General features: G+C 41.9%; 2 protein-coding genes across 9 annotated transcripts in view; one reads left to right on the top strand and one right to left on the bottom strand.

Moving 5' to 3' along the window:
- LOC126370336 (uncharacterized) overlaps window positions 1-1,037 on the top strand; it is a 63,665-nt gene extending 62,628 nt beyond the window's left edge. Inside the window, exon 5 of the mRNA XM_050015200.1 lies at window positions 202-1,037. Coding sequence (XP_049871157.1) covers window positions 202-498 — 297 coding nt within the window. The 3' untranslated portion in view covers window positions 499-1,037. The remainder of the gene's footprint in view (window positions 1-201) is intronic.
- A 73-nt stretch (window positions 1,038-1,110) lies between these two features.
- The window catches only part of LOC126369152 (voltage-dependent L-type calcium channel subunit beta-4), a 128,385-nt gene continuing 110,505 nt past the window's right edge, over window positions 1,111-18,990 (bottom strand). For 3 of the 8 annotated variants that reach the window (XM_050013475.1, XM_050013639.1, XM_050013699.1), the window contains exons 2-11: window positions 10,363-10,479; window positions 9,742-9,861; window positions 9,207-9,420; window positions 6,517-6,742; window positions 5,979-6,102; window positions 5,146-5,286; window positions 4,714-4,881; window positions 3,923-4,026; window positions 3,100-3,170; window positions 1,111-1,882 (exon numbers count right to left, since the gene is read on the bottom strand). In XM_050013475.1, coding sequence (XP_049869432.1) covers window positions 1,566-1,882; window positions 3,100-3,170; window positions 3,923-4,026; window positions 4,714-4,881; window positions 5,146-5,286; window positions 5,979-6,102; window positions 6,517-6,742; window positions 9,207-9,420; window positions 9,742-9,861; window positions 10,363-10,479 — 1,602 coding nt within the window. In that variant the 3' untranslated portion in view covers window positions 1,111-1,565. Of the gene's footprint in view, window positions 1,883-2,732; window positions 2,825-3,099; window positions 3,171-3,680; window positions 3,785-3,920; window positions 4,027-4,713; window positions 4,882-5,145; window positions 5,287-5,821; window positions 5,946-5,978; window positions 6,103-6,516; window positions 6,743-9,206; window positions 9,421-9,741; window positions 9,862-10,362; window positions 10,480-12,120; window positions 12,180-18,990 lie in introns of those variants that run through there. The other 5 variants (XM_050013780.1, XM_050013557.1, XR_007566722.1 and 2 more) reach the window with 5 other exon arrangements.

The following is an 18,990-nucleotide window of genomic DNA, read 5'->3' as shown; positions in this document are numbered from 1 at the left end:
GAGGTGAAGCTGTTTAGCGTGTAGACTTTAATTATTTGGTTATTTGAATAATTCAACAGTTATTTATCTCGATTAGGGTAGGTAACGCCAATGCTTGGGCTTGAGCTTCATCCATCGCATGATGAATTATGTACCCACGCATCACCGAGCTTTCTGTCAATTGAATGACTGAGTTTAACAGTATCCTGTGTTATTTTCCAGGTTTGTCCATCTCAAGAGTACGAGCGCAAGTTGCACCCGGACGACCTGCCGCTGCTGGTGCAGCGCTCCTGGCCGCAGGACACCGACTGCCACTTCCGCGTGCGCCGCAACCCCCGCGCGCCCCCGCTGCCCCCTCGCGCCCTCCCCGCCCCCCTGCAGGAGGAAGACGAGCCCTCCCGCGCCCTCTCCGCGCTCTCCCTCGAGTCCGACCCTGACAACCGCCGGTACAGCCCCGTCTACAAGTTCCCCAGCATCAGCTATTGTCGCGAAACGAAAAACGACTACCTCTACATCTGACTAGCACTCCGTCTGGCCAGGTTCGGCACCAAGTGGTGGACTCTCGAGGCACGCAAGCGCAGGCGGACCCGCAGACGACTCATGTGAAGTGACAGTGTATATACTAGTGTATAAAGTGTACATACGGACCTGTTGGGAGTAAACTCTTAAGAAGTGTGAAACCAAAGAGATGTTGCAATACGACGCCTTCTTAGGATGAGAAAACTATTGTAGCGATAAGATATATTCGGCAGTCTACTATGTTGTTAGGTTTCATTATTGTCTAGTCTTACCAGTGTCTCAGATTCAGCCGACTCCGGTCGACACCAAATTGCAACTGTTTGTAACTAAATCTGGATGTGAAAATGTATATATTATAGTTATATTGCTAGCTAGTAGAACCAAAGAGGCAGGCGAGGAAAGTATATGAGAAGAGTTATTTATCTGTTACGCGTTGTAATGTTTAATTTATTTATAAAGGCGAGGATGCCCCGAATGTTACACGTCATCGAATTTACTGAAATATGCCCTCAATAAACTGCAATGTTTTTCATAACAAATTTCATTTTTATTTTTTCCCCCTATCTGCGGAATCTTTTGTTCAGACAAAAAGGAGTAAAGAAAATTCCACAATCGATATAAAGTATTTTATTTACAAATGATTGCAACAATGAAGTACAGACGATGCAATATAATTACAGAGTATGTATGTTCAAAAAATGGGAAACGGATAATATCTAACGGTACTAAAATTATCTTTATGTAAAATTTATACATTCGACGCGAGCTCCAAACCTTCGAGTGCGAAAGTGGTTTACGCTAGCCTAAACTACTTCTCTCTCCGAGTATCATCACGAAGCGCTCTCCGTCCACTCACCCACGTACAAAAGGAAAGGAACACCGACACAACAGTTCGGTCGTCGTGCGTCGCGCTCAAGCGTGTCACTAAAGCTTAGCGAATCGAAACAGCGTCCAGCGCGAGGGAGCATCTCGTGCCCCGAAGGAATGCGCGACAACGAAAACATTAAGAATACGCGAAACCGCAAAACAACCGGTCTCTGAAGCACCAGGCGGCGGCCGGCGCGCGCTCACACCGCGTTGAGCGCGCGGCGCGAGGGCGCGTACTCGTCGGGCGGCTCGCGCTCGCGGCTGCGCGGCGGCCGCTCGTCACGCGCGTAGCCCTCACGCCCGTACTCCCGCCCGTACTCCTCGCGCGTGTACGCGTCGCGCGTGTAGTCGTGGCCGTACGCCTCCCGCTCGTACGGCTCGCCGCGCGAGTACTCGTGCGCGTACTCGTCGTGGTAGTGGTCGCGCGCCGGGTACTCGCGCGCATACCGCGGGTAGCGCTCGCGCCCGTAGAACTCCTCCTCCAGCCGCTCCGGCCGCGGCGCGCGTCCCCGGCCCCCTGGAAAGTACACACATAGTATAGCTACTCGTTACACACTAGACGTTTTAGGGAAGCGGCTGTGATATCCTCATTTTATGAATGTATACAGAGTATTAAAAATTACACGATGGACGAATTAAAATGAAGACATCAGAACCAAAAATCAAGTAGAGGATCGAAAAAGAGCACACGCAAACATCACACTAGGCGAGCGAGTCAATGGGCCGCCTGCGGGGTGGGGGGCACCCACACTTACTGCCCTACGAGACCAAATTGAGCGACATTTGCATGAGCAGCTGGCCGCTGGTGCGCACGCGGCCCGGGCACGGCAGCACCACCTCCTCCGCGGACGGCGTCGGCGACGCCGGCGGCGCTGCCAACAACACCACATCACACACTCCGCTTGCCATCGGGGCGACACTGACGGATCCGACAGGAATGGTGTCCAAATGAATTATTCAGACGAGAGGTAGGCTCAACAAACACATTGAACCCATTCCTGATGATTCTGACTTGCAAGCTCCTTAGGGTCCAAACGCAAACATAGCGTGTGATCACTTGACAGAAGCGTCAAGCAGATATATGGAAGCGGGCACGAGCCAGTTAGCATTCGGTAAATCCACTCGAGTATAGTTGCTGGAAGACTGACAGTTAGTAAAGCGACACCCTCAATGAGCAGACAAGCAGAGGTGCGAGAAAGTTGTTCTTTTCCAAATCGATGGACATAAGACACGGACGTGTCATCGTTGTCCATGCTGCCAACTTTGACGTATCCACGCGTTGTCATAAGTCGAAGTGGAAAAGAGCAAGCATCTTTCGGGCCTCGATTGTAAGTGGCGGTCTTCAGCCGCTAGAAAGTACTCGGAACCTGGGCGGGGCGTCGATGCAGTTCTGCTAAAAGGCTACACTGGAATATATGGTCTTCGCTCGACGGTTAGTGGGCTTGTCCTGAGGCTTGTACTGAAATGAACAGGGAAGTCAGTAGGGCCAACATTCAGGATCGTCTGATGATCGCTTGGGAACTACAACATCAAATTATCCACAACAGTTGACAGAGGTGCTACAACATAGAGTTCTAAACTACATCAGTAAATTATGTCGGTAGTGTGTTACAAGTGGATGAGAAAATGATAATGATAGAATCTAAAACATAGAGGAAGGTATAGATAGACACATGCTAAGGGTATGACGTTCGTTATTATTAATGATAGCATGTTATAGGAAGCGTTAGTTACCTCTGTCCCTCTCGTAGGTGTAGGAGTCTGCGCGCTCGCGTTGTCCTCCGGAGTGAGCAGAGGGGGGATCAATACGAACACACACGGTTACACACCAGTTTAGGTACTCACAAGATGAAATTTTGGGAGATTGGTTATAAAAACATCGACATAATACTAAAACGACGGTAGATTCTGAGCTGCTAGATATAGAACAAAATATCAGCACCCGTGTCGGTTTTTAAAGGTCACGATGACATGTCAATCAGCGCATAATTTTACAAAATTTCACCTCAATTTCATTAGTTTATAGTGTAAGAGGACAGTAAGTAGACTTTGGTTAGATTGGATTATTGAATGGAAGATTATAATGAAATTGCTTAAAATGTTAAAAACTTGTAAATAAAGTAAGACTATAAATAAGTGCTGTGAAAAAGAAGAGCAGAAATTATAAATATGAAATAAATACAGAAAAGTAAACAATAATTAAGTATACATTAAGAAATACTTATAAATAAACATAATAATATTTATCTTGCAATACTTTTAAAAGCTAAATAAAGTTTACTAGACATCGAATACTTTCTACACAAGTAATTTACCTAATATGAAACAAGTATTGTTAAGTCAGTACTAGGATGACTGCAATCATGGACCGTTGATATCGTCCCAATATTCTTCTAAGGTAGATTTTCGGCCTTATAACCTGACATCAAAGTGAAGACGTTGAACATCTTGTTGGTATTAAAGTTTATGACTAATATCTCAACCCTACTGTTCCTCGTCAAAATTAAATAAAGCCATCAGGAGAAGGGGATGTTGATGTTGTCAATGCAACTCACCAGGTTGCGCGTGATGGTGCGCGTGGTGCGGCGCGTGCGGCGCGGCGTGCGGCAGCGGCCGGGACAGCGCCGCCGCCGCCGGCGGGTGCGTCGCGCGCCAGTATGCCTGCAACATCATTGAGCATTCTTCTTGTATCGTGTGGGTTATGAGGAGGATTACCAACTGGTGTCAGGGTTGTTATTGAGCTGCCAAAGGCCCCTGACATCATTCTGTGCATTGATCGTAACGGTTTCCGTGGTCTCGCAGTGAGTCCTTTCGTGGCACGCCACTATCTAGCTCGTAGATGTGATTAATTACTTTGGAAATAACGTTAAGGCCTTGGTATCGGCTACCGTACCTAATAACTTAAGGACATAATTGTTACTTGGGCTGTTTCAGACTGTTTTAGTGTCTCAAAAAAATCTCCAAAACTAGGATTGGTGAAGTCGGTCATCTTACAATCTGCTGATTCTGCATCTCTTGTCTCTTTATTTTTCTCTGGATAAACTATTTTTGCATATTAGAAGGTAGTTTACTTTTATGTTGAATAACCCAGTTGCTTCGCCGCTCACATATATAAAAACTATAATATATTTGGTTCATAACTCGGTATAGACGGCCATACGGCTCCACTACTTATCACGTAGGTCCAACAGCGAGTTTGGTGAAGAATGAGTAATTAAGTAACTGCTTAAGACAAACTCATCTTGCGATGGATGTGTCTCTGAACAGTGTTATTGCGAATATAGTCGTGACCTTTGTTTAGGTAATGGCACAAAATAGCAAGGCAAGGTACTAAATCCTTGGTTTTACCTCGAGATACTCTGCGATGTGCTCGCAGGCATCTTCGAGCTGGTTCTCATCTAGAATGACGTCGAACATCTCCGGCGGGCACTGCGACAGCTTTTCCGCTGCCACCATTTGCACCGATAGGTTCTTGCTCTGCCCCTTGCCGCGCGACTTGATCAGCCGCTGTAGTACCTGCGAATATTACATGTTTTTAGTACCTACTTTTATCTTCATTATAATACCTACATTGTTTTTTTTCTCAAATCTGTCTACATGGATTAGTTTTAATACGTCTTACTAAATATGTTGAATTAAAATGATTGATACAATGAATCCGAAAACGAATTCAAATTAGAATGCAAGTATTCTAACGCTGGTTTAAGGGACGGGATGGGAGTCTTTTTTGAGTTGTTGAAATCTTGAAGGATTATACTTAGATATCAATTACCAGCTTACCTTTGGACTGGAGATTTTGAGGTACACGATGGTGGGCGCGAGCGAGGTCTTGGCGAGTTGTGAGGGATGGTTGATGGTATCGCAGTCTAGTACCACCAGCTGCAGCGTCCGTGCCAGCTCGAATATCCTCTCGATCTCCGCCTATAATCGGCACATGCCATCAGAGTAAAGTCGCTAATAATCATGTAAGAGTCAAATTAGTCTGCATGCGTCTTGTCCAGGGTCATTTAAAACTGGTTGGAGGATTTAGTGATGCTAACAGTGTTGTTACAGTTTATGGGAATCTGGAATTGATAAGTGTAACTTTCGGGTTGTTAGTGAACTTCTAGCACCATCTCAACACGATAATGTGATATTGAAATTTATGTACTTAACGAATAAATTTTACGAGGTGTGTTAGTTGAAATACTAGTAGCTTTCTTTTCAGGAGTCATACATTGTGTCATTAAGATTTGATGGAGGTGAACAGTCAATGTTGGAACATGAACAAGTAATACCACAAAATATGAGCTACCTACTGCACTTGATGATGTAGCAAGCAAATGAGTTATATTACGCGTACAATGCAAGATGCGAGCGTCAACCAACAGTCGAGCATCAACCAAGCTGGTTCCGGTACAGAAACTTATGTTATGGGTTACTGCGGTGAAGCGTTTAGCGAGAAACGTCCGCGCACCTGCACCTCGGCTATGCAATTCGTTTTGGAATTGGATCTGTCCATGATTGGTTTCTTGGGCGCGTTATTGAGGAGGCTGCGCTTCGCCAGTGAGATGTCTGCCGTGACGCGGGTGATGATGATCCTGGAACAGGCGCAGCAGTGTGAGTGTTGTTACCTGCACCTCCGCAAGGCACGTGGAGCGCGAGTTGGATCGCTCCATGATGGCGCGCTTCGACGGGTTGTTCATCAGCGACCGCTTCGCCAACGATATGTCCGCCATCACGCGAGTTATTATAATCCTGGAATTTCAATTTCGCTTTGTCAAACTATCCAGTCAGATCGATTTGTGCTACGAAGTCGTCGATGTTTTCAGTGATGTATTGCTTGCTTGCTGCTAAAAATCTAGCTCTTCTCTTCTTATAGTGTCGATGGCAAACTAAACAGTATCGGCCCAAAACTTGTTAATATTAATTGTTTATCTAGCCAATATTAATTGTGTTAGTGATGTTATATAATATATAACACAACACAACAAAATTAGGTATCTAACTGGTACAAATCGCTTTGCTTACACTTCTGAACCTATTTCAGATTACCTAAAATTAGCAACAATTAAACAGAAACGTACCTTTTATTTCTATTTAGTGATAACTTCAAACGCTGTTAGTTTGTATCAAATTTAAAAGTAGCGATAGAACAGTCTCGTCACTTACCTGCCCTCGAACCGTCTCTTCAAGAAGTCAAAGAGGGCTTTTTGCATCATGTCCGTGACCTCATAACCCTTGAGCGAGGGTCCTACAAGGACCACGGGCCTCATGGAAGGCACTACATCGTATGGTGTGCAGGCTTCTTGCTTCTTGAAGAAGGGCTTGCGTTTCTCCTTGCCGGCGGGGAGCGCGCCGGCGCCGCGCCCACGACCAGCGCCATCCGACTCCTCGCCTGAAAGCCAGGAACGATGTCGTGCCTGTAGTTGACTATGCCAAGTGTAACGTAGCATGTTCAGTTGAAATTGTTGCAGTGAACTTAGAAATTGGCACTTACGAGACACGAGAGTTGAAGAGGAATAAGTACGCTTCAAATAGAAATCTGTCATTGCATCAATTTCATTTATTTCCTTGTTTTGTTTTAAAGAATTATATCACGTTCATCATTGTACTTATATGCGTAAGATTCGAACTTACAGGATTGAGTTATGTAAATATTACATACAAATTGTTACTGGGGTTCGATATTATTAAGTAAAATATAAGTAGGTAACTGACATGCTGGGCTGCTGGACCTACTATTTTTCATGCTGTACTTCTATAACGTTTTAAGGGCAGAATTTATATGATTTTATTTATAGCTCAAAAGACTCCTACGACACCTCTTAAGTACGTCAGAGTAAAACCAAAATCACCATTGATATAAGATTTAATTTGATTCAACGTAAGCGGGTGCTTACTGTGAAAATTAAATGTTAGTTGTACTCTAGTACGTAACAAAAAATAAATGAATAATAATATCAATATATCATTATAATAAATAATTTAGTATTATTGGTGGCACTTGACAACATCCACGTATGCAATGCAAAGCATATTGAGAGTTTGGGGTTCTGCAAACTGTCTGCTGAAAAGTTGCAAAATAAATATAAATATAGGTACGTAAAATAAAATAAATAGAGAAACGAGGAAAAACTAAAATAAGAGTTAATATTGGAATATTAATAAATGTTATAATTATGGTCATTATAAGTAGGTAACAAGTATTAAGATAGACACCTATTTAGTTTTTCCTCATGAGAATAGTTTGTTAAAAATAACTACTAATTAATAAGAAGAAGGGAATTTAATGGGTTGTAATGGGATGGCATGACAACGATAAGGTATAGAAGTAAATTATTTGGAAATAATATAAGTAACTTAAACTTATGATATCCATTATACAAAGAAATATATACCGTTTTACTTATTATAAACCTAAGTAAATAAATAGAGGTGGTGAAAATTGAGGACATTTCCTGGTAATACTGAAATGAGTGAAATGAGCTTACCTCGATCGAAAGAAGTCACATCTGAAAAAATGTCAAGAGTGAGTGCGACTTCAACCAGGAAATCCCAACAAATCCCACCAAAGTAGCAGTAGTGATGTATTGTATGAGGGATGCAATGAGATGTAATGGTAGTACAAAGCAGTTATACATTCCATACATAATTAAATGTAAGTGTATATATAAAACGCAAATTTTAAACGGCTGCTTGTTGCTACATAATCACAAGTGACATATATCAAAGGTCTTGTGCAATAGAAAAGACGAAAATTTGTTTTCTGTTATTTACTTTCACTATTTGGTTTTTGCAGAAAAACAAAACCTTTATGAAGTAAATAAAAAGTAGGGCCCAGATAACTTCCTTGGGGTACAATAAATGTGTAGCAAGCAACATACTACATTTTGTCAATGTAGTAGTGTGTTGGATTTCTTTCTCTACTTCTAGGAATGTAGTACTAATTAAAGTTATAAAAATATTGTCTACTTCGTTAAAAAAAAATTGTGTATACAGTATCAAAAACCGCACTTTCGTCCAAAACAATCAGAATGTTGTCTTTCAAAAAGTCTGGTCATCATTTTCTGTGCATTACTTAAATTATTTTCTTCCTAACAAATAAAATTGGATACAGGTTTTCAAATCCATAGGAAGAGCTCAAAGGGAAGAGGTAGGATGCCACTTGTAATTACAGAATACTTAAATACATATAAGTAAATCTGGATACTTGTATATACAAGACATAACCAATAACATCGACCACGGAGCACTACACGACACAGATCGATCGTCTCGCTATTCCAGCAGTTGCAACGTCCTTGTTACTCGCTCGAGTTAAACATACTTAGTTGAGTTAAATAGAATATTAAGTCGAAAGGCATTAGAAAGAGCAAGACGATCTAATAGTTGACAACTGCGTTGTACTGGGTACGTCAAGTGAAACACTACATTGAAATACATAAACTTAGTGCGACTGTTTGAAGATGTTTAATATCCGTTTCAACATCTCCTCTGAAGTTGAAAGCAGTCTCAAAGTCGATACAACAGTGTGGTGTTTCACCTGTCGTAAGAACGAAGCATATGAACGGCCCACGGCTTCAAAAGTTTGATCAACATTCACGGATTTTCTGTTACAATTATTTTTAGACTTGTTGCCTTCATGTCTCTTATCATTTTTAATTTAATTATTGTCTTTAATTTTAAGGTTCTTTTGAAAATAAGTAAATAACTCCAATCGTTAGGTATTAAATATTCTTACTGTGAGTTTTTTGATCTTTGAGCATTTGAAATTGAACTAGTAGATGCGTGAGAGTTGAGTAAACTTCGTGAAGGTGGCGCTCGCGGGGCGCGTGTGCGCGCGGGTGCAGGTGACGTACCGGGCGTGGGGGGGGTGCTACCTCGGCTGGGTCCGGGCGGCGGCGGCGGGCCGGCCGGCGCCGCCAGGTTGGCCGCCGACGCCGGCCGCGCGTACCGCCCCCGCGCCACCAACCCCGCGCGTACTGTCTCTAGCTTCACGGGCGACGGGATGAACCCGATGTCGCAGCCCTCCTTCACGAGCCGCCCGATCCACCAGTTGTTGTCGTACTTCTCCTGGAATTGTAGTTTCACGTTTTACTGAATGTTCTTCTATTAACAAATTTCTTTATTTTAAAATTTCGAATCATAAGCCATACCAATTTCAATGACTGAAAAATAACTGAAGAAAGAAGATCATTAGAAAACACAATGGAGATAATATTAATCGCATATTTAGGCTGAGTAGATGAATTTGAAATATCAATTGCAAAGCAATTAGACAAAACACTCATTTATCAGGCTGTAGCTTTAAACGATGTTAATAGAAAAAGTAGTTTTCCATCTGCGATAGTCATTACAGTTAAAATAAAAGAAGATAACCGAAAAGAGTGTTACCTTGATGTGCAGGAAGTCCCGCACCTCGAAGGAGATGGCGCTGCCGTGCACGGGCGAGTCGTCGTCGAGCGCGCCATCGTACGACACATTGGTGCGCACTGCGAACGCCACCGGCTTTGACTGCGCAGACACACGGACAATTACTATTTCAAACAATATACTTAGTGACTGTTGTAGGAATTTAAAATTTTACATCGTACAAGAAAATTTAAATATCATAAGTGATATAAAAGTAGATAACTTCGAATCAGTTAGGTATGCGGACTCTGTGGAAACGGGTTAACGCTAGGGAGGTGATAATAATGAATTTCTTCTTGAAACACAAATTGTTTTCATAATCTTAAGATTTTAAAATTATTAGAATTGTCACTACTGAAAGTCACATATGAATTGCGACATCGGTTTGTTATCCTACTTCACGAGTAAGTCGATAAATATTCCGGAAAAACTTTCCAGTCGAATATCTATATCTACCACATCCGGGAAAACCAAACGGTTGAAACTTTTCAGATTTCTAAAAGTTGAGTAGAGAATTGAAATTATACAAACCCCGGAATAAAAACGGTATACTCGCTACGATCATGATGATGATGAGTAAAGAATTGATATTGATCTTCTTACCCGTGCCTTGTCCAGCTGTGTGAGTGCCTGCGCTTCCTTCTCGCGGCGCAGCGCCTCTTTGTCTTCGTCCAGCGACAGTTCCGACGATGGCTGCGAGTAGTTCGAATCTGCTGAGCCCTGCAAAACACACAAACAGACAACATTCACTAAAATGAATCTGTTGACGACACACAAACGGGACACAGTTCTCTAAGTGCTCAAAATTCACCTATATTTCAAACACAAAGTCAATCGGGAAATTCGGGAAGTCTTCGTTGTCTGGTTCTGTTTCACCACATATTGATAAACTGTCTAATCGTTTATATCCCGGATAATTGTCTTATCGGAGTACTCCTTGCTGGAGTCGTTTTGGACAGGCTATTGGACAGTTTCCAGTAAGCGAAGAAACAGTATTAACTTTGAAATCTCTTAACTAGCAAAATACAAAATTAATTCTTTACGGCACTGATACGGTGCACGCGATTCGTGTTTCTGATGTACGGCAATAAATCGAGCGGCAAGTTTTACGGTCTTCAATGTACGTGATTTTTCGAGTCTTACGTTTTCAGGTTTACATTTTTAGAATAATAATTGTTATAAATGATGTTTACCTTAGATAAGAATTAATTTTTAACCTTTGTAGTCTACCATCAATTTGTTTCATAAATCGAAACGCTCTATTCTGTACTATTTTTTTTAATTGCTGTTTTTAAATATTTGGTGTCGTGGATGGTACGAATAAGCAACACATTTTAATCTCAGTTTAGGACTCAAAGTAGTTTTACAAAGAGAAAATACATCGAAAGACACGACTCGCACGGGATTCGAAGGGATTTAAAGAGGATTGCAAAAAGTGTTGATGGTTAGCCTAGTGCAAGAAATACAATGACCAGGAATTCGTGAAAGTGGCGTGGAATATCGTTTGTTTTGGCAGCGGGAGGTGCGCGCGCAGCGCCGCATGCGGAAACTGCACCAGCGATGCAGCCCGAGTGCACGTGCTACTACGTCACTAGATGCAGCCCAATGAGCTATGTTGCATAATGTTATGGCACTTGAATGCGGAATCTGCGACCAGGTTACTTATTACTACTATTACTAGGTTACTTATAATGACGAAGAATATGTTCGTGAAGAAAAATGGGTGAATAATGTAAAATGATGACTCTTCGCAGGAAGTCAGAAAAAGGCAATTTATTGTTGAAGTGTTTTGGAGTTGCAGAAACTTCACTTCGAATTATGGTAAAGTGCAATAGCAATAATTAAAATAAAAAAATGTGAGCAAACTGATCGACTCGAAACTATAAATAACACATTAACAGAAACACTTCAGCGATGATGAGCGAATCACTATTCATACCGAATTATGTTTCACCATAGTTTGGTAACCTCATTACTACTATTGTTGCTAATGAAAAAAATTAGATATGATTGTATAACTGAGATGGAAAAGACGAAATAATGGGTTCACCTTCTATAAAAGTTGCACATTCTCGTATGTTGATGTATTACGAGAAGGCAAGTAATAGACGCTGTGTGTAGGTAAGCACACTGATGGTTTGGTTAAAATATATCTATCACTTTTAAAAAGAGTGATGTAAAGCAACGTAAGTTTGACAAGAACAGTAATATTATTAATGTGACTGGATAATGGGTGCTGCAATGGGTGAATGGGTTTATGTTTAAGGAATAAAGAGAATGGAACAATGATGTAGGAGGTATTCAACATTTCTTCGTAGCCAATGTAGTAGGGTATAATTTAAAATTTAGTAGTGACCTTACCAAGGGCTTGTAGTTGGTCATTGGTCGGTGTGGCGAGGCGAGGCGACTGCATGCAACGCAAACACACACATACACACAGTCAGAACGTGCTAGGAATAACTCATAATAAAATATATCGAGAAATGGGCACTGGCGGCTAAAGTTGTCAGTCTCAAATGTCAGTTTAAGCATCATTTTTCTTCGAAGTATAATTTATCATGAATTTCAACAGAATGAATTAAAATATTGTAAATAAAGTCACTCATTAAGTCATTACCAAAAGGTGAATTTGAAGAAAATCGCTAGTCATACTGTTGAACGATTATGAAATTTAAGGAAAAAACTACTTTTAAAGTTTTCCAAAGTAGTCGTAGCAGACAGAACATACTTTGAATTTAAAATTCACCTGTGAATGTGATACTTTAGACGACAATGCCGAAAAATTATAATAATATCACATACATTTTAAATGACATTATTTAGACACAGAGATAAATAATGACGAAGAATGATAGAATGCATAATTAAAATGTTGAATTAAATTATGAAGTATTATTATTATTCATACTTAAAGTAAATTACAACTATATCTAGTGTGATTATTATGAATAACAAATACGTAGTAATTTTTGGTGCAACTAAACATCTATTACAGGTAAACATATTTTAATTAAAAGGGAATTTATACTAAGGGAGACTAAGTGAGGACGCTATAACGTGACTTAACTATGAACTAACTACTTATTGGTAACTACGCTACTAAAATTTTGCAAAATCCAAGCACTACTTGACTCAAGCTCACCTCAGCCACAGCTTACAAAAGTACAAAAATAGAAAAAACAAAACTTCCAACTGGAATTCATAATTCCGAGAAACTAAATTTAAATTCGCGAAATTCTAAAATTAAACTATGAGGAGTTTTAAGGCCTTAAACTTTATGAATATCTAATATCATGTGCGGTTTCAGCCGGTGAGAGCGTTCCTCGGGCGTTTGAGCTAAAGGCCTGAATCGCACTGAAGCCTAGACTGGAGGCTCCGGCGGCAGACAGGCGGCGGCGGGTCGAAGCGTGACGTCATCGTCCGCCCCCACCCCCACCCCACGCCCCCCTGCATATTTTACGCCCTTGTTTTTGGGACAGCGCAAGTTTTGGATGCGGTTTTTTATATGATTCGGGGTTGACTTTAATACGCTTTCGATGTACGTTCTTGCATAATGAAACTGGGGGATTGAAACAGCAAGGGTTTATAAAAGCTATTTCCAGTTGTCGAATCCGTTTAGGTGTATTTGTATTAGAAGATATAATACATAAGGACAGATTTAAGTCTTCTATACTTAACACATTCATTATATTATGGATGCCATCATAATAGTAGAACAACAAAAAGATAACATCCATAAAAAATGTTAGCAATTGAGTACCGGTAGTAAAAGGGCGATTAAACATAATCTTTTAAACGAGAATCTACTACCCACCTATCGAGCGAGTCGCCAAAATATCAGTGGAAAGTTTGAAGAAGTTAGAAATCAAAAAATAATTACAGTAAGTAATTAGACAACTTTAAAAATGACATTTTTCTGTTCACCTAAAATATGAACAGCAGGGTACACTTCCCCATCGCCGGGATACTTTACCAATATGAAATAATAGGTATCGAATGTCGTATTCTAAGCACAGGATTCATAAGTACGGGAGAGTAGGTGTCACGACTCGTGGCGTCAGAGAGGCGCCTCCCAAGGCTGCGACCTTGCGGGGAGCGCAGAGCTGGGCAGCTTCCAAGTTCCGGGGCCTATGTCGCGCCACCTCCACCTCCGGTTATGGGTTGTTAGTTCCACCAAGCCAAGATTTATTACACCCTTAACCAATTAGAGGGCTAGTAGACTTGTTGTTTGCCTTCTGTAAGTTTATAACCTTCGCCTTATATCCTATGGAAATGTTTCGTACTCAATACTTACATTGTAGAATTAATAGCTTTAAGATGAAATGTGTTTCGTTTCGCAGTAGATAAATTTGGTTTAATTTACATAGAATCACGCCTGTATCCCCGAAGGGGTAGGCAGAGGTGTGTAATAGTAGTTAAGTCCCACAAGGTTTAATTTACTTATTAAATAAGAATCCTTCGTTTGATTTCATTGATTACCTACCTAGTACCTACTAGTAATGGAACGGAGCATAAATTATTATTATTATTATTATTAGCCTATATGATCCCTGTCTACGCCTGAAGCTGCGACAGCGTTAGTTTTAAGTTATTTTTATTTGTTAGGCGCAGCATAATAGTTTTGTGTAATTCTTTAATTTTATATTTTGAACGCCTCTTGTACTGATTGGCCATGCCTAGAGATATCGTCATGTAGCGTCAATTCCATAGTAGCCAATCAGCTGATTATGTTTGAATAGTGTTAGGTGGGGACCTTAGGTATCTATGCTATTGTGTGCTTTATATTGTTAAGCGTAAGGTCCTCTCTAAATTCATATGCGTTTCAAATGGTTCGTTAGACTTTGAAGTCAAAAAACGGTCACTTGGCAAATTCTCTTCTTATACATCGCTGTCGCCTAACTTACTTGTCTCCAAAAATTGTATATTTAAAAGTCCAGGAAATTATAACTGTTTAATCCAGTTCTCCTCTTTTATTCCCTTGTTCCGTAACGAACAAAGTTTTTGGCGACCGTGACAGGACAAGTGCCTAATAATCGAAGCGATAGTCTAGAATTTTGCAGACCCTTTGTTCTCGAGCAAGGACGAGCAGAGGGCATCTCCACGTACTTCCACATCGGGCTTCTGCGAGAGCTTCGGGGGTCTTCCCGGCCTCACCCCGTGCTGTGTGAGCAGACGTGGAGAGCGCGCCGTTACGTTACGTGTGCGTCGCCGCCTGATCCCGAGCATCCCGTCCCGTGGATCTCGTCCCGAGCGACAACGGACGTGCTACCAACCGACGTGCTACCAACTAACGAGAGCTTCACCTACCCGCAGCGAGTCTATCTGGACGTGGGCACCAACCACGTACCCCTTCATCTCCTGCCTAAATCATCAAGTGAGCCCGTTCCTATTATTTGCCTTTGTTCCTCCTCCCCCTAGATTTGTGAATACCGGGAGTGTGCTTCCTCAAGTAAAATAGTGTTACTTCCATAATTAGCTGATTTTAGCGTGCCACTAAGCTTCTATGTGACTATTTCCTATTATTAGCTGTACTAGCTTGATACCTATCATTTCACGTAGGCCTATTTGCTTGCGCGCGCGCCGTCGGCTATCTTAACGGAGCAAATTCCTACCCAAGTAACAAGCTTTATCCTATTTACTTACATGCTTTGCATAGCAATCCAATTTAATCTCACTTCACTAATCTCACTATATTGCCCATTTAAATAAATCCACATCTCACAGCACATCTAATATAATATAATAGCTCACGCAATACTTTCGCATCTTATTCTAACCCGATCGAAAGCGAGACTGGATAGATTGATTGCAGTAAACAAGTTATATAATCATTGTCTCCATCTGTTGCTACGCATCGCCCGTGCTTCATAGGTAATTGTTGCATTCACGCATCGCTCAGCCGCTTTATTTCTCAATTCCAGCGATCGAGCGCCCCGTCCGGGAGTGCCTACCTGCGCCTTTGTTTACTGGAGCTGCGGGCTGCCTTACTGAAGCGCTTACTTGTGCTGCGCACCCGATACCAGCTGATTGACTCCGAGCTACGTCTACAAAACGAGGAGCGTATTGTATGCCATTTTTTACCATTTATTCCTATCTGTGCGAATAAACATTGATTTATAAGTATGTTCGAAGCTGATGCTTTGAGGTCCGAAATGAGTATTAAGGATTTAAATTCTAAGCGCAGTTCTATTAAAGGCCGCATTACAAAGTTTAAAAATTATCTAGAAACGATAGGCACATTCGATACGATTTCTCCTTTGGAGATTATGAAGCTTAGGGAAAAATTAACTAAATTCCAAGCATTATTTAACGAGTTTGATACGGTGCAAGGTCAAATAGAGGTGATTAACATTACTACCCAGGATGTGGAAATAGATTTAAGGGATGTATTAGAGCAGGAGTTCTATAATTGCATAGCTAAGGCCCAGCAGTTGTTACTCGATAATTCTCCTAAGCATGAGGATGATCCTTCTGTTTCCTCGCACAAGTCTGGCTCCCATTGTCATCATGATGATTTTGAGCCTCTCGGTTTCAAGTTGCCAGTTATAAAAATTCCCAACTTCGACGGTTCTTATTTTAAGTGGCTGGAGTTTCGGGACACCTTTGTATCGCTTGTTCACGAGAATGATAGAATAAAAAATATACATAAGTTCTATTATTTAAACTCCTATCTCGAAGGCGAGGCGGCGCGGGTGATTAGTAATTTAGAGGTGACTGATAAAAACTACGGGGAGGCTTGGAATATTTTATGCGATCGATATAATAATAAGCGGCAATTGATCAGTAATCATTTAAAGTCACTGCTTAGCATCGAGTCAGTTAGGGATAGCGAGAAGGCGTTAAGGTTCATTGTTGACCATATTACAAAAAATCTTCGCGCTCTTAGCACGTTAGGGTTGCCTACAAATAAGTGGGACATGCTAATTATTCATATTGTTGCCGAAAAATTAGATTCCAAAACATATTTTAAATGGGAAGAAAGTCGTAACTCATTAAACGATATACCTACTCTCGACGATTTTTTTACGTTTTTGAGGAGTCGCGCTGATGTACTTGAAACCGTTAACCGCAGTAAGCAACCATCTAAGAACGCCTTTTCCTCGGATAATACAAACAGGAACAAGGCACAAAATAAGGTTATGGTGGGAGTTGTAGCTAAGGACGAATCTTCTTCGTCTTCTTCCCTCTCTTGCTCCGTGTGCCGTGGTCCGCATCGTATTTACGAATGTTCTGCCTTTAGGAATAAGCCTGTTGACGATAGGTTGTCCATTGTCACGTCATTGAAATTGTGTCACAACTGTTTAAGGACAGGACACAAACCCCAGCGATGCAGGCTGCCTGGTGGATGCAGAATTTGTAAACAGCGCCACAATTCCTTGCTACACGAGCGACTATTTAAAGTCGACGTACCGGCGACGTCCGAGACTGCCGCCATGTCAGCGCTATCCTCCTCGGAGGTGCTATTATGTACGGCTGAAGTGAATATAACCAACCCTAATAATAATAGAACCATGACAGTGAGAGCGCTGCTCGATAGCGGGAGTCAATCTTCATTTATCACTGAACGAGTGAGACAAGCCCTGCAGTTGACCCCTCAGCCTTCCAACACTAACATAGTTGGTATCGGCACCACTTCACTAACCATAAGGCCTGAACGCTGTTCTATAGACCTACAGTCTAAACAGAGCTCCTTTAGAGCTACCCTGTCTTGTCTCATCCTACCTGTAATCTCTGGCAGGCTCCCGAAAATGTATTTCGGCGCCGAGAATTTTAATTTGACCGGATTCCAATTAGCCGATCCCCATTTCAATAAGCCGGCCAACATCGACATGCTGATTGGGGCGGATGTGTTTTGGACTGTGGTAGGATCACAACAAAAACCTATAGGTGGTTCAGGGCTGATACTACGCAGTTCTGAGCTCGGTTGGCTTGTGGCCGGTCACATGTCGTCAGGCTTGGATGCTGACAAGGATGTTCGTTGCAATTTAGCACAAACTAGCGACTTGTCCGAGTTAAGTAAAGGTTTATCAAGATTTTGGGACCTGGAAGGCGTGCCTAACGAGGTGACTCGGTCCGAAGAAGAGGAGCTATGCGAGCAGCATTTTGTGGCTAATACCACTCGCGATAACAATGGACGTTTCATCGTCAAGCTACCGCTACGTGAGGACAGGGAGTGTTTGGGCAAGTCGTTTGGGTTGGCGGAGAAGAGATATTTTAATTTGGAATCGCGATTTAGAAGACAACCGCTGCTGAGAGAGCCATATGCAGACTTTATACGTGAATACGCCGACTTAGGTCATTTGTCAGATCATTATAAACCACGGCAGCAAGTAACTGAATATTACCTGCCCCATCATCCTGTCTTGAAGACTAATAGCGAGTCGACAAAACTTCGCGTTGTGTTTGACGCTTCGGCTCGCACCTCTTCAGGGTTTTCTATGAATGATGTACAAATGACTGGACCTACTATTCAGGATTCTTTATTCAATATTTTAGCTCGTTTCCGCACGCACAAATACGTCATTTCCGGGGACATTGAGAAAATGTACCGGCAAATTATGGTCCACCCTGATGATCGTAGCCTACAGCTTATTTTGTGGCGCGACAGCGATGCTCAGCCATTGCGCACCCTAATGTTAAACACTGTCACGTACGGATTTTCAAGTGCAAGCTTCCTAAGCACTCGCTGTCTGTGGCAATTGGGCGAAGAAGTTGTCGATCCCACTATAAAGGAAATCATCCAACGGGATTTCTACGTCGATGACCTTCTGACTGGGGCTCAATCGGAGAGGGAGCTGCTTTATATTCAGCAATCTGTGGCTGCATCTTTGGAGAAGGGAGGTTTTCATCTACGAAAATATAGGTCTAACCTACCTACATTGCTTGATCAAAATTTGCAAGATACGACAGGTGATCTAATGATTAGCAACGCTACAAGCACTTTAGGTGTTGGATGGATACCTAAATCCGATGAACTTTATTTCCCAATCGACCCCCCTTCACCGTCAAAGGTTATCTCTAAGAGGTCAATATTGTCTTCCACTTTCAAGATTTTCGATCCACTCGGCTTGTTGTCATCCTGCACCATAAAACCAAAGATGCTACTCCAAGAGCTCTGGGCTGAACATAAGGTTGGCTGGGACGATCCCGTGCCAGAGAAAATTAAGTCTGCCTGGCTCAGTTTTGTTCAGGGAATCAGCAGCCTTGGGGAATTAAGGATGTCCAGGCATG

This window comes from Pectinophora gossypiella, chromosome 1 (genome assembly GCF_024362695.1).
Source record: "Pectinophora gossypiella chromosome 1, ilPecGoss1.1, whole genome shotgun sequence".
NCBI lineage: Eukaryota > Metazoa > Arthropoda > Insecta > Lepidoptera > Gelechiidae > Pectinophora > Pectinophora gossypiella.
This window is presented reverse-complemented; position numbering and strand designations above follow the sequence as displayed.